Source organism: Micromys minutus (assembly GCF_963924665.1).
Source record: "Micromys minutus genome assembly, chromosome: 2".
Taxonomy (NCBI): domain Eukaryota; kingdom Metazoa; phylum Chordata; class Mammalia; order Rodentia; family Muridae; genus Micromys; species Micromys minutus.
In genome coordinates, this window is record NC_137971.1 from 84,151,419 (window position 1) to 84,164,042 (window position 12,624).

Genomic DNA, 12,624 nt, shown 5'->3' on the forward strand with positions numbered 1-12,624 from the left:
CACATCCAAGGCCATCAAATGCCTGTCTCCCATATCAGTTCGAACTCTCCCAAGTTAGCCATCTGTTCATGGTCTTGTGGCCAGAGCAAGGGCCTGGGCAAAAGCCAGGACCTTAACTGTAGAAGAGGCCTGGAAGGTTACAGAACCCTTATTCAGGACAGGGCACTGTGCAATGTCCTTGAAGACTTCCTTAAAATAAAGCCCTGGGGCCTTGAGTGGAAAAGAAAAGCTGTAGAGGCACAGTTTAGAACTAGCCATGTCAAGATTTGTCTCTACTCTCTAGGGTCTAAGGCACTGGACACAGAGAAACTCACTGAAGGAATTGGTTGGTGGCACAGAGTGTTCTTGGAGATCCTCAGATCCCATCAGACCACACATGGGAAGGAAGATCAGCTCAAAGCTGCTAGACAGCCAGCCTGGTTCTACTCCTGCTCGGGGCTGCTGGGGCCAGCTCTGAGCTCTACTCACCTTTCAGCTAGCAACTCCAGGGGAGGGGTGCCCTGGTCCCAGCTCTTCACCATCCATGCCGTGTCAAAGGCTGCCAGGAAGCCTCGGGCGCAGCCTGTGCCCATGGGCCAAAATGGCTGTAAAAGAACACATGGAAAATTCCCATAGACTCCAATGACTTCCAATCTTCTCTACCATTCTATCCGGCACTGGCACATTGCCAGCTCGGAGCCAGGGCAAGGGTGGAACCCTGCTGCTCACAGCCTACTGGAATCATGGGCAATTGTAACAAAAATGGGAAGGGTATAATGGCCCCACATAAAGCAATGCTACCCGGGGGCTTCGGAGGAGAGAGAAGGGAACCAGAAAATGCTTCGTGAAAGTGTGACCTTTATGATCATTGGAAAGCATGGGTGGGATTCTCATCTTCCATTTACAATGATCAGGGGCAAAAGCTTTGTGGGCTGGAAACTGCTGGGGCCTGCCAGAGCACTAAGCACTGGAGGAGGCTGAGGAAGGGAAGATTGGGAGGGAGACAGGAATAGAAGGGACGGGCCACAATAAGGGTGAACAAGAACTGGTCTGGTCAAGCTTGCCCATGATGTACCAAAAGCAGGCTTTACAATTTGACTCAGCTCTGCAGAAAACTTTGTAGATACTGTCGGTGTTCGTATTAAAGTGGGATGCTAAACCCCAAGTGGTTACTTATCTGAGGAACCTTGCATTTATGGGGGCAAGAGGGAAAACCAAGGCTTCAAGCACTGCACTTTGAAAATCTGCTGCCCTGCCCCCAGCCTCCCTCACACTCTGGAAGATCTATATGAAAACGCCACATAGGGCCACCCACATAGGTTAACAGGTCCCAGCCATGCTTAGGGGTCTATATGTTTTGAGAAATAAACAGTTCTGAGCTCCAGATCTTGGCTAGTTATTTTGTTTGTCGGTCTAGAAGCCACCCAGAAGAAGCTGGGGAAGGGAGAAAAAGCTTCCTCTACAACCCAGCTGACAGATTTCAAAATTCAGCCAAAAGGGCTGGCTAGCAGGCCAAGATGGCCTTGGCAGAGGTCTGCCTTTTGTCTTAGAACCTACCCTTCCCTGGGATGTTGGTGGCAGAGGCAGTGAGACTAAGTACAGATCCATGGATCTGAACTGCAGCATGAATTAAGGGATCTGGGGGCAGATGTACCTCGAGCAAGCTGTCGCCCACAAGGGCCACGAGGAGCTGGTGTGCCTGGCGCTCACGCATCAGGGCTGCGTTCTCTGAGGCATACATGCAGGTGAAGTCGAACATGGCCACGTCAGGCTGCCCGTTGTGATTTATGGCAAAGTCTAGGGATGGCAGCTGGTAATTGGTGGCAAAATCAGCGGCTTCTCTGGCATAGGAGAGCAGGTTGTCCTGGTTTACATTCTCTGCATGGAGTAGCATCTCTGTGTCAATGTAGTCCTGAGGAAGACCAGAGAACACATCAAACCCCCTCCTCTCCACAGGCCAAGCTTCAGGTCCCCTTTAGGCAAAAGGCCATGAGGATGGGTCTTTGAGTAGTGAGGCTACTTGAAACAGAAATAGAGGCTCTGGGAGATGAATTAGTCCTGGAAAGCATTTGCTGTGCGAATACGGGGACTTAAGTTCAAACCCCAGAAGAAGCCAGGCAGAACAGTGTGTGATTATAATCTCAGCGCCGGTACAGATAGGAGGATGCACACACACACACACACACACACACACACACACACAAACTTGCACACACGGGAACTCAAACTAGAAAACCAGAGCCAAGGAAATAGATACATGGTACAGCCATGACGGTTAGCACAGTTGTGATTAAGCACCCCGTTTGGCAAAAGAGAAATGTGATTTGGACTTTTCTTATCAGAAAACGAGGCACAGCAATTCCTTGGGGGAGGCAAGTGTTTCCTGGCACCGGGTGCTGAAAGAAGTGTCTCATGTAGGCATTTAGACAGAAGACACTGGGAACCGTAACCAACAGCGAGTGTGCTTGATAACAGTCTCTCCGGCAAACAAGGAGCACATTGCACATGGCTGGTTCTGGAAATAACTTCAAGTACAATACAGACACAAAGGAACAAGCCAGTAAATGTGATTTAATAATGGATGGGGAGGGGGACTGGAGAGATGTCTCAGAGGTTAAGAGCACCGACTGCTCTTCCAGAGGTCCTGAGTTCAATTCCTAGCAACCACATGGTGGCTCACAACCATCTGTAATGGGATCGGATGCCTTCTGATGCAATGACAGCACACTCACATTCACAAAATTAAAGAGAGAGAGAGAGAGAGAGAGAGAGAGAGAGAGAGAGAGAGAGAGAGAGAGAGAGAGAGAGAAAAGAAAAGATGGGGTTAAGCTACTGGGTCCAGATATGCTGTGGCTAGTGGTCAAACGAGACTAGAAAAAAAGGGTGAGTGCGTGCTATGCCACTCTCTGAAGTCCTATCCAAACTTGGCTGTTCACTTTTCTGGATGCTGAGGACACGAGTGGATTGGCTGTGAAAGTGGGCATTGTCTTGCTGCTGTGCTTGGACAATGAGGTAATTCCCTCCAGGGATGCAGCCAAAGAGTGTTGAGGCTGAAGAGAAAAGACTAAAAGATCTCCAAAGTCTATGCTGCCCATCTTTGGCAGACAAACTTAAAGGCCACCTTCGCCAAAGATGATGCAAAGGGTAAAATTCCACTGATAGAGTGCTCAGCAGCGTGCATGAAAAACTGGGATTCAGTCTCCAGCACCGATTAAAGCTGGGAGCGGCAACGCACAGCGATAATTTCAGTATGTGGGTGATGCAGGCAAAAGGATCAGGAGTTCAAGGTCATCCTCAGTTACAAAATGAGTTCAAGGCCAGCCTGGCATAGGTGGGACCCTGTCACAGACAGGGTCTGGGCGTGTTGTTTAGCTTGATTCTGAGTCTCCATCTTCACATTCACAGAGGCATAATTACAAGATCTCCTCCTTACAGATGGAGTGAGCTGAAATGCCTCATGCTGTGCCAGCACATAGGCAGGGATATTACCTGCCCCGACTGATTCAGAATGCCATGAATGAAGGTGTACAATGAGATGCCAACTGGACCCATGTAAGGTGCCGGTATAGGAGGTCTCAAGACATACAACCTCCTCTATAACTGAAGTGACCTTCTATTTGCATTTCCTGGGGAGCTATGATTTCAAATGCAACTTTTGGGAAGTCAAATACCGCCCCGCCCCCACAAGATCGTACCCAGCATTCATTTGCCCACCAGAAGACTGAAGAGGCTACTTCCACCTGAGGGAAAAAGAGGTCACCACACACCAGGCTGACCAGCCAGCTATGAGCTGGCAGACTTGGAAGCCCGGGGCTCATAACAGCTGGTATGTGTGAGGGTGGGCTAGGCTAGTTTCACCTGGCCCACCCACAGCCTCTGCCCATACCTACGCTCTCAGCAGAGGCCCCAGCCAAGGGGGAGGAGCCCAGGGGAGGCCTTGGTTACTCATGTTTCCAGGCCAGATGCCAGTACAAGCTGGCAAGAAGATAGGCACACTGTACTCTGGCAGGCAGCAGTGGCCTGGAGGCTGACCTGGGGCTGAGGGATCCTTATCATGAAGCAAGGATCTTGGGAACTCTATAAGGAAGATGCCTGACCAAAGCCCCCTCCTCCCTGCCTCCTCTTGCCTATTTTTATTCATCTACATGTATATGTGTATGTAAGCACATGCCTTATGCATGCAGTGCCTGTAGAGATCAGACGAGGACATGGATCTCCTGAGACTGAAGTTATAGTAGGTTGGAGTCAACTGATGTAGTGATGGTAACCAAACTGGGGTCCTCTAGAGAACAGCAAGTGCTCTTAACCTCCAAGTCATCTCTCCAGCGCTACCTTGTCCTCTCTTTATTCTTGACGATGTATACTCAGCCCGGGGCTCATACCTGCAGCCTAGGCACTTAGAAGGCTGAGGCAAGAGGGTCAAGAGTTCGTTGGTAGCCTGGGCTACACAGCAGGACATTAATTATCTCAGAACAAAAAAACAAATAAATTAAACAAGAAGCAAAGCCACACAGTGAAACGGGCTAGAAAAACAAGTGTCCGAACAAGGCCGGGTGTGGAAGAACCTGGAAAACTACTAACAACCAGGTTCTGTACTGCACATGGTGTGTCTGTGCTTATATACATGTGTGCATATACCTCAGATACCTCCACCCACTACACAGTCATGTCTCAAGAACCCTCTTCAGACAGGAGTTACTCCACTTCATAGATACAAGATTGAGAGTCAGAAAAGAAAAATCAGTATCTTGGTCACCATCCTGAGTTAGCTCAGGGCAGGGCTGTGTCTCTGTTCATCACTGACAGCGCACACAGTGAGTGCCCCCCCCCCCCATGGCAAAGGAGACACAGTATGAGAATCCTAAGTAATAGCATCTCTAGGTTCCACAAGGACAAAGAGTCCCCATCTCTAAGTTAATGTGACCTCCTAGTGAAGGCATGGGGCCAAATGAATGACATTTGAGGAAGGGAAAGATTCAGATGATCATATTCTGGGCACATCTCAGCAAAGGTCTCTCACCACATGTTTGAAACATATCTGTGTGTCTGGGAGGTCACATAATGCCAAAGGCAAGAAAGATGCAGGCAGTCTCTTCCTGCCTTGCATGGGTCCTGGCAGGACAGTTATCTTCTCTCACATCTGCAGATGCTGCCAGTCCATGTTGCCCAGGGGAAGACGGGTAAGAGATCACAGCCCACAGGTACATACATTAAGGATGACACCTTTGTCCAGCAGGCTCTGTTTCTTGGCTGTCATGACGAAGTAGTGGGTACTGTCCTTGTAGTAAACAATGTTCTCCAGATCAATCCCTGAAAGGAGAAACATTCAGACTCAGTTTACTAATCTGTACCTTGCTCAACTCCAGGTCTCATTATGTATGTGCAGAAGATTCGTATAAGATAAATTAAATAGTAAAGATACACCAGACTGTGGAAGGTAGAAGAGAGGACCAGAAGTCACCCAGGTCAAAGCAGCTACCATGTATGGTCCCACAAAGACATGTTCAAAAACAACACAACCAAACAACATACAGCAACCACAGGTATCCAGTATTCCTAAGTTAAATCTAGGCAGAAAGTGTTATGGGAAGTACTCGACAGGACCAGGGATGCTAAGCAAAACCCAACTTTGAACTCAACTGTAGGGCTCTGGCCCCATCTACAATATGCACCACAGAGCATCTCCACCATATCCTAGCTTGCAAGAGAAAACCCAGGTCAGTAGAACACTGTAAGGTTAGAGGCCTAATGGCATCATGGTGTGTGTGTGTGTGTGTGCACCTTTGTTTTGGTCAGAAGACAGCCAAGGGTATCATTTTTCAGGTACTTATTTTTTTGAGACAGTGTCTGCCTCCTTAAGACAGGGCTTATCACTAACCTAAAGATCACCGACAAGACTGGCCAGTCAGTAAGCCTCAGGGATGTTCCTGTCTCTACACCATAAAGATGGGATTACAAACATACCGCCATGCCCAACATTTTTTTGTGGGTCCCAGACCTTATTTTTCCACAGACAGAAAATCATTCATACATTAGGTTTCTGTATTTAAAAATCATGCTTACAAGATGATCATTTGGCTCTGTGTTCTCCAGGGGATTCAGGGAGGCTCAGCCACAGACACTGGCTTCACCTAAGAACTTAATACAAAGTCAAATTGGTCAGGGTTGCTGAATTAGAAACCTGGGGTAAGGCCTGCACCCCGAGGTTTAGCTCCCTGTGTGACTCTCATGCTTACTAGAGCCAAGACCCTCTGGCTCAGCTTATGTGAAGGGAAGTAACAGGCACAGTGACCTCAAAGCATCCACACAAGGTGTGCTGGGTAACCATAGCAACACCCTTATTATAACAGTAAAATAGGAAACAGCCATGCATGCAGAGGGCCCCCAAGAGATTCAAAGGAAATTTATTGCTGTCACTGATGTGAGACAATGACTTACAGGGGCAACAACAGCCAAGTCTAAAGGAAGCTCGTGAAAGCTTTGGAGAAACAAACGCAATGTCCTGTCGTAACCCCGATTTGATGGTCTGCGTATTTATTTTCTTTCTTTCTAAGGGGAAGGAAGGGCTGGAGAATTAAGTATTAAATCATTCAAATGATATTATACTCTGGAAAGGAAATATTAAAACTTGTAATAATAAATTGTGGAGGCTCAGAGGGACGTAAGATGGCAAATACCACTGTGACCGGCAAGAGGCAGAGCCTGGCTCAGCAACTCAGCTGGTTCCTAGAAGCGGAGCCTTTGAGGAAATGATTCAATGGAAAGTGTTACCCTAAGAGCAAACTCACAGAAAATGGACATCAGAGGCCAAGGCTTTAAGTGAATGTGTGTGTCTTTCTCTGTTACAAACATTCACGGTGGAACCAGCCATAGACAGCAATGTGAATGCCTATCTGTGGCTGTGAAATCAAAGCCCTTGCTGACAAACACTGAAACCGGAAAGTCCTGTCATCTCAGTGTATCATGAACACAATCCTTTTGGTTTCCCCCTTGTATATAGAAAACCACCCCCATCTCAAGGCAATACCAGAGCCACATGGTCTTCCACAGTCCTCAGGTTTGGATACGAAGAGATGCCACAGTCCTCCAAACCTACCATCAGGACTATAATTAAGATATAATACTGAATTAGAAAACAAGGAACATGGGCAATATTTAAAATGTACTAAGAAAAGGAGGAGGAGGAGAGGAAGAGGAAGAGGGGGGGAAGAGAAGGAGGAAGAAGAGGAAGCAGACAAAGAAGAAGAGGAAGAGGAAAAAGAAGAGAAAGAAGAGGAGGAAGAAGAGGAGGAGGAGAAAGAGCAGGAAGAGGAATAAGAAAAAGAGGAAGAAGAGAAAGAGGAGGAAGAAGAGAAAGAGGAAGAAGAGAAAGAGGAAGGAGGAGGAGGAAGAAGGAGGAGAAGGAAGAGGGATACGTTGATTAGAACTGGAGCCACGTGAAATGAACATGCGCTGGCTCTGAGGGAAAGTGTCTGTGAGCCAGTGCAGACTGGACAGAGCTCTGGTGGCTTTCACTTCTTTTATAGACAAGGTCTCCTATAGTTGAGGGTGACCTCAAGGTGCCTATGCAGCTGGTGATAGCCTTGATCTTCCTGCCTCCACCTTCCAAGTGCTGGGAGGACAAGCAAGTGCCATCGTGCCTGGCGAGGCTTAATTTAACATTATCATTGCACTGGCTTTTCAAGGGACAACGTGTATTTTGGGTAAGGTTATTAAAAAAGCCAATTCTTCTTTGTTTCTCCTTTACTCTCATAAGCATGTGTTGTTGCTCATTTACTGGCTATCTGGCCACACTGAATATAAGTCTTGGCTATCTGGCCGTATAGAATATAAGTCTTGGCTATCTGGCCACACAGAATATAAGTCTTGGCTTGCTGATCTGCCTCAGGCTATACACCAGTGTTTGGAATGTAGCATGCATTCAAAAGAATATCGGCAAAGCTATTGAGTCAATACCGTCTGTTCTATGAACCCATGGTTAGGTGACAACTGCTCTAAGAGCCTGGTGGGGTGGGAGTGGGGGTGGGGTCTTTGTCTTGTTTCCTAGGGAGGGGCAGCTTATGTCTGTATAAAGCACCTGGGACTCTTCTGGTTCTCCCCTCAGATTGTAAGCTCCCTCCTCAGTGTCCCTAACATCTCATGCTGACCTTGGGCACAGCTTTCCTGACTATCCTGTGTTACAGTGCTTTATGTAGATACCCTCTTTGGATAGGGGAAACTCCAGGAGGGGTGGGGCTAGCATTGTCATACTCTACAATAGACACTCTGTTCATGGTCACACATAAACCAAGTCTATTATCTATTTCCACACACAACAGCCAGAACATTCTCTCAAGATTCCTCTTGTCCTTGAAGGGCATCTGGACATTTACTGTATGGAGAGAAAAGCTTTGCTTCCTTCTCCAGTTCTAGCAACCATTGGAAGCATGCAGGCCTGTGAACAATTCAGAAATCTTGGACAAGGGACTAGGGAGATGGCTTAGTTAGAAAAGAAAGCATGATCTGCAAGTATTGCAGAATGGAATTTGAGCCCCAGAACCCATGATGTGGGGGAAGGCAGGCAGGCATGGCATTGTAGCTCCAGTGCTGGGGAGGCTGAGATAGATCCCTGGGGCTCACTGGACATTTAACCTAGCTTACTTGTCAAGAATTAGGCCTTTTCTCAACAACTGAGAAAGTGGACCCCATCTGAAGAAAGATGCTACAGGTTGCCCTCTGGCTACCACATATGTATGCATACATGCAAGCTCTCACACACACACATACACATGCTTATATACACCCAAACACACACTCAAATACACACACAACCACATATACACATGCTCATATATACTCAAACACACACACACACACACACAGTGAATAGGGTCTGGTTTAGAGACGAGGCTCTCACCTGTTTCCTCCTTCATGTCCTGGAAGAACTTCTGGTTGAAGATGAAGGCCACGCCACTGATCTCCTCCACCTTCGCCTCAGCTGTGCTGTTCCTGTTTATGAAGTTGGCAGTGATGGCGATGGCCAGCTTCCCTCGGAACTCCTTCCTCCTGAACCCTGCAGAAGGGAAAGGGTAGGTGTGTCGGTTCTCTAGATCGGGTGGGGACAGGGGCTCTGGGACAGGCAGGCGCCAGACTTGTGCCCATAAGAAGCATTTTGAAGTCAGTGGGGCTCTGTTCTTTTCTGTACCAGACCACACGCCCTGCTTACATATCCACAGACCGGTGGCCAAGGTGATCTGTGTGGCAGACATTTGGGGTGTGTCAGTGAACACACTCTGAAGGCTCTTGCGCACTGGGGTCCTACGTGATCCAAATGATTTTGCTAGCATTTCAAATGGACAAGAAAATCTTTTGAAAGATAGGATTTGACTGAACTCTCGTAAGACAAGGATAGTGACACATTTTCTTTATATCTTTATATCCTTGTTGTTATAGGTCATGTTGCATTGTTATCCCCCACTGATGAAGTCTCAACCCCTGGTGTATGTGACTTTTTTAGAAATGGGGTCATTATAAATGTGCTTAGTTAAGATGAGGTATACTGGAGTAGAACCTTTATTGTAATATGGCTGATGTATTTGTTCTCAGAGGAAGGTGGACACGTGTACACACTGAGGGACAAAGACAGAGTTGATGATGATACTTCCATAAGTCAAGAAATACCAAGTCCTAGCAAAGAAAACCAATACACCTGTTCCCAGTGTCTGGTACCTAGTATATGTGTTGGCTAGTTTTGTCTTGACATGAACCTAGGGCATCTCAACTGATGAGTAGCTCCCATCAGATTGGCCTGAAGGTACATGTGTGCATTTGTGCATGTATGCATGTATGCTTGTGTGCATGTGTGGTGGCATTTCATTGATCTGGGAGGGTCCAACCAATAGCAGACTGAGCACAGACACTGGGCTTTCAAATATCCAGACTCATATTTTTCCCAAACCACCAGAACAATCCCATAAACCATCCAAGTATTCACATTAGCAGCTTTGAAGTGTCTTGCCAGATATGGCTGGGAGAAGATGGGTGTGGGCATGAAGGGGTCAGTAGAGTCAGGGCAGAGTCTTGAAGACAGCAGAGGCCTGAATCGGAGGACCACACATTCAGAATTTTCTGAGATCAGTGTGTGTATGCTGTCCTCAGAGAATAAGTTTTCCCAGCTCTGTGTCTGCAACCTGTGAGCCCTGACAGGGGCAGACTCAGAAAGACACCACCGGTGACACGTGGTTTATCACCGTTGGTCTCAGACAACAATGTCAGTGTGAATGAGTGAAGCCTGTCCACTGGACTTAGAGAAGCATGGCTTTGAATCCTGACTAGCTGCCCGGCAGTGGGTGTGCTTAAGAGTTTCAAAGAAAGGTTTCTCCTGTTTGTAGGTAGAGTCCTGGATCATAATGGATGCCATTCAAATCTTGAGATGTTTGCCCTAGATGAAGTCAGATGAGAGTGCACTTTGGCTAACATGGCAGCTCAGTGAGTTTGTATTGACTTTTCTCACAGTATCCCCCCTTTCAAAGAGCATTCTCACAGATGAGCCCTCACCCATACATACTCTTGGCTGGATGCTCTGAAAGGGTTCTGCTACCCATAGTCTCATTTGGAGATGCTAAGGTCCAGTGAGAGGGAGAGTGGAATGGCTGCCCTCACACACTCAGCTGAAGCCTCTGCCATCTTCATCTTCCCTCTCAGCTTCCCCTCGTTTTCTCTCAGCCCTTGCCCCAGAAGAAAAAGCCTCACCTTCTAGCGTGTTCCTGTGGCCGTCTGCGCCAATGATGACGTCAAACTCAAAGTCAGACAGGGCATGGTCTGCTGGAAGGAATTCTGCCCGCCATCCGATTTCTACCAGGGCAGAGAGAATAGATGAGTTGACAGAGGCAGGCTGAGAGAGTGATGTTACCCCTCCCTGTTGGCCATGAGAAATGGACAATGACCCAGTGTAGCCTCCTGAAGAAAGGCCCAGGCATCAGACATATCTGGCTTTTTGACACTGTGACACGTGATGTTGTATACAATGCTCATGGTTGAGAACTGTGTAATGAAGTTTTTTTTTTTTTTTTTTTTTTAAAAAAAATGATAAATTCCCCTCTCAAATATTTGGATTAAGCTTACTATTTCTAATTGGCACAGTAATAATTATCCTGGGTATCATGTGGTCCCCAGGCTGCAGGTCAGGCATACATAGACAGTCCATATCCAGGTTCTCCATGGTAACCTCAGACTTTGTGTCAGTGTACTCCAGAACAAAGCCAAGAGATAGGATGTGCCTAGTATGGCTAACCTTTGCTAGGATGCTAACCCAAACCCATCTCCCATGCCCTGTGTTTGTATCTCATTAGATTCACCCATATTTGTCCCAATTCAATGGCTTCTCATCCCAGAGAGTGGGTGGGGTGGGGGGCTATTTTACATTTCTACTTCTTGCTCCGATGATCTGCTGTTTATAGAAACATACTCTCTGGGAAAGCCTGACTGGGTCCTCGGCGTTAGGACCAGCTGCCCAGTCGAGATGTTCCAACCATTAGGAGTACACAGTCTCTGAATGCCCCAAATGATAACATCTAACTACAGAAGCAATGAAAGCCTCCCTGGGTTATCAAATGTACAGGGCAGAGGCCAGGAAAAGTCATGGGTGTACTTTCCATGGGAAACTGCAAAGTCTTCAACACCCGCTGCCTCATAACTCAGCATTTCAAAGGCAGGAAGCAATCCTGACAAGATATCAAACCTTGATGGTCAAACCCCATGATGATGGTGTGTGAAGGAGATAAGAATGTATTTTCCTTTCCTCTAGCTTTTGCTTTCCAGATGGGTTATCTAGATGTAGCCCAGGCTAGTCTTTAAAGCATAGCTATCTTACCTCGGTGCTGGGATTACAGGTGTGCACCATCGTGTTCAGCTAAAATAATATTACCAAGAATCTGCCTAGACAAAAGCATCGTATGATCTATAAATTAAAACTCAGTAAGAATGCATGCACACTGCTGTGCTTCCTGCCATGATAACAGACTAAACCTTTGAACCACCAACCAGCCCTGATGAAATGCTTTCCTATATAAGAACAGCCATGGTCACTGAGCAGCGGTGGTGCACACTTTGATCTTGGCACTTGGGAGGCAGAGGCAGGTGGATCTCTCTATGAGTTTGAGGCCAGCCTGGTCTATAGAGTGAGTTTCAGGACAGCCTCTGGCTATACAGAAAAATCCTGTCTTGTAAACAAAACAAAACAAACAAGATAAAACAAACAAACAAAAACAAACAACCCCCCCCAAACAGACAAAATGGTTTTGGTGTCTCTTCACAGCAACAAACCCCTAAATAAGGCATATGTATGCCAAGGCTTATCTACAAGCTTTATGTACATCTGTTCTAGACATCTCAGTTTCATTACTGTATTTAAAGATATCTTGAGGGTACAGCAGGTGTAACTACCTGTGTGTGAACTGAAGCATGTGTGAACTTTATTACACTACCCGATGTGTCTTCTTTCCTGCAACTGACTGGACATCATTTGTCAAGGTTGCATCATCTTTGGGACTGAGTAACCAAATTATAGGCTTCATGGCTTGGTAATAATTCCGCCATCATCCCCACCCTTGTTGGGAGCTGGAAAAATAAGCCCAAAGCCACAGAAATGGTCAAAAAAGGTAAAGT

At 46.9% G+C, this 12,624-nt stretch overlaps 1 protein-coding gene across 3 annotated transcripts in view; it reads right to left on the reverse strand.

Moving 5' to 3' along the window:
- Positions 1 to 12,624, reverse strand: part of MICAL2 (microtubule associated monooxygenase, calponin and LIM domain containing 2) — a 124,272-nt gene that overhangs the window by 32,581 nt on the left and 79,067 nt on the right. For all 3 annotated transcript variants that reach the window (XM_080911587.1, XM_080911586.1, XM_080911588.1), the window contains exons 8-12: positions 10,711 to 10,812; positions 8,876 to 9,031; positions 5,189 to 5,289; positions 1,634 to 1,891; positions 469 to 584 (exon numbers count right to left, since the gene is read on the reverse strand). In XM_080911587.1, coding sequence (XP_080767713.1) covers positions 469 to 584; positions 1,634 to 1,891; positions 5,189 to 5,289; positions 8,876 to 9,031; positions 10,711 to 10,812 — 733 coding nt within the window. The remainder of the gene's footprint in view (positions 1 to 468; positions 585 to 1,633; positions 1,892 to 5,188; positions 5,290 to 8,875; positions 9,032 to 10,710; positions 10,813 to 12,624) is intronic.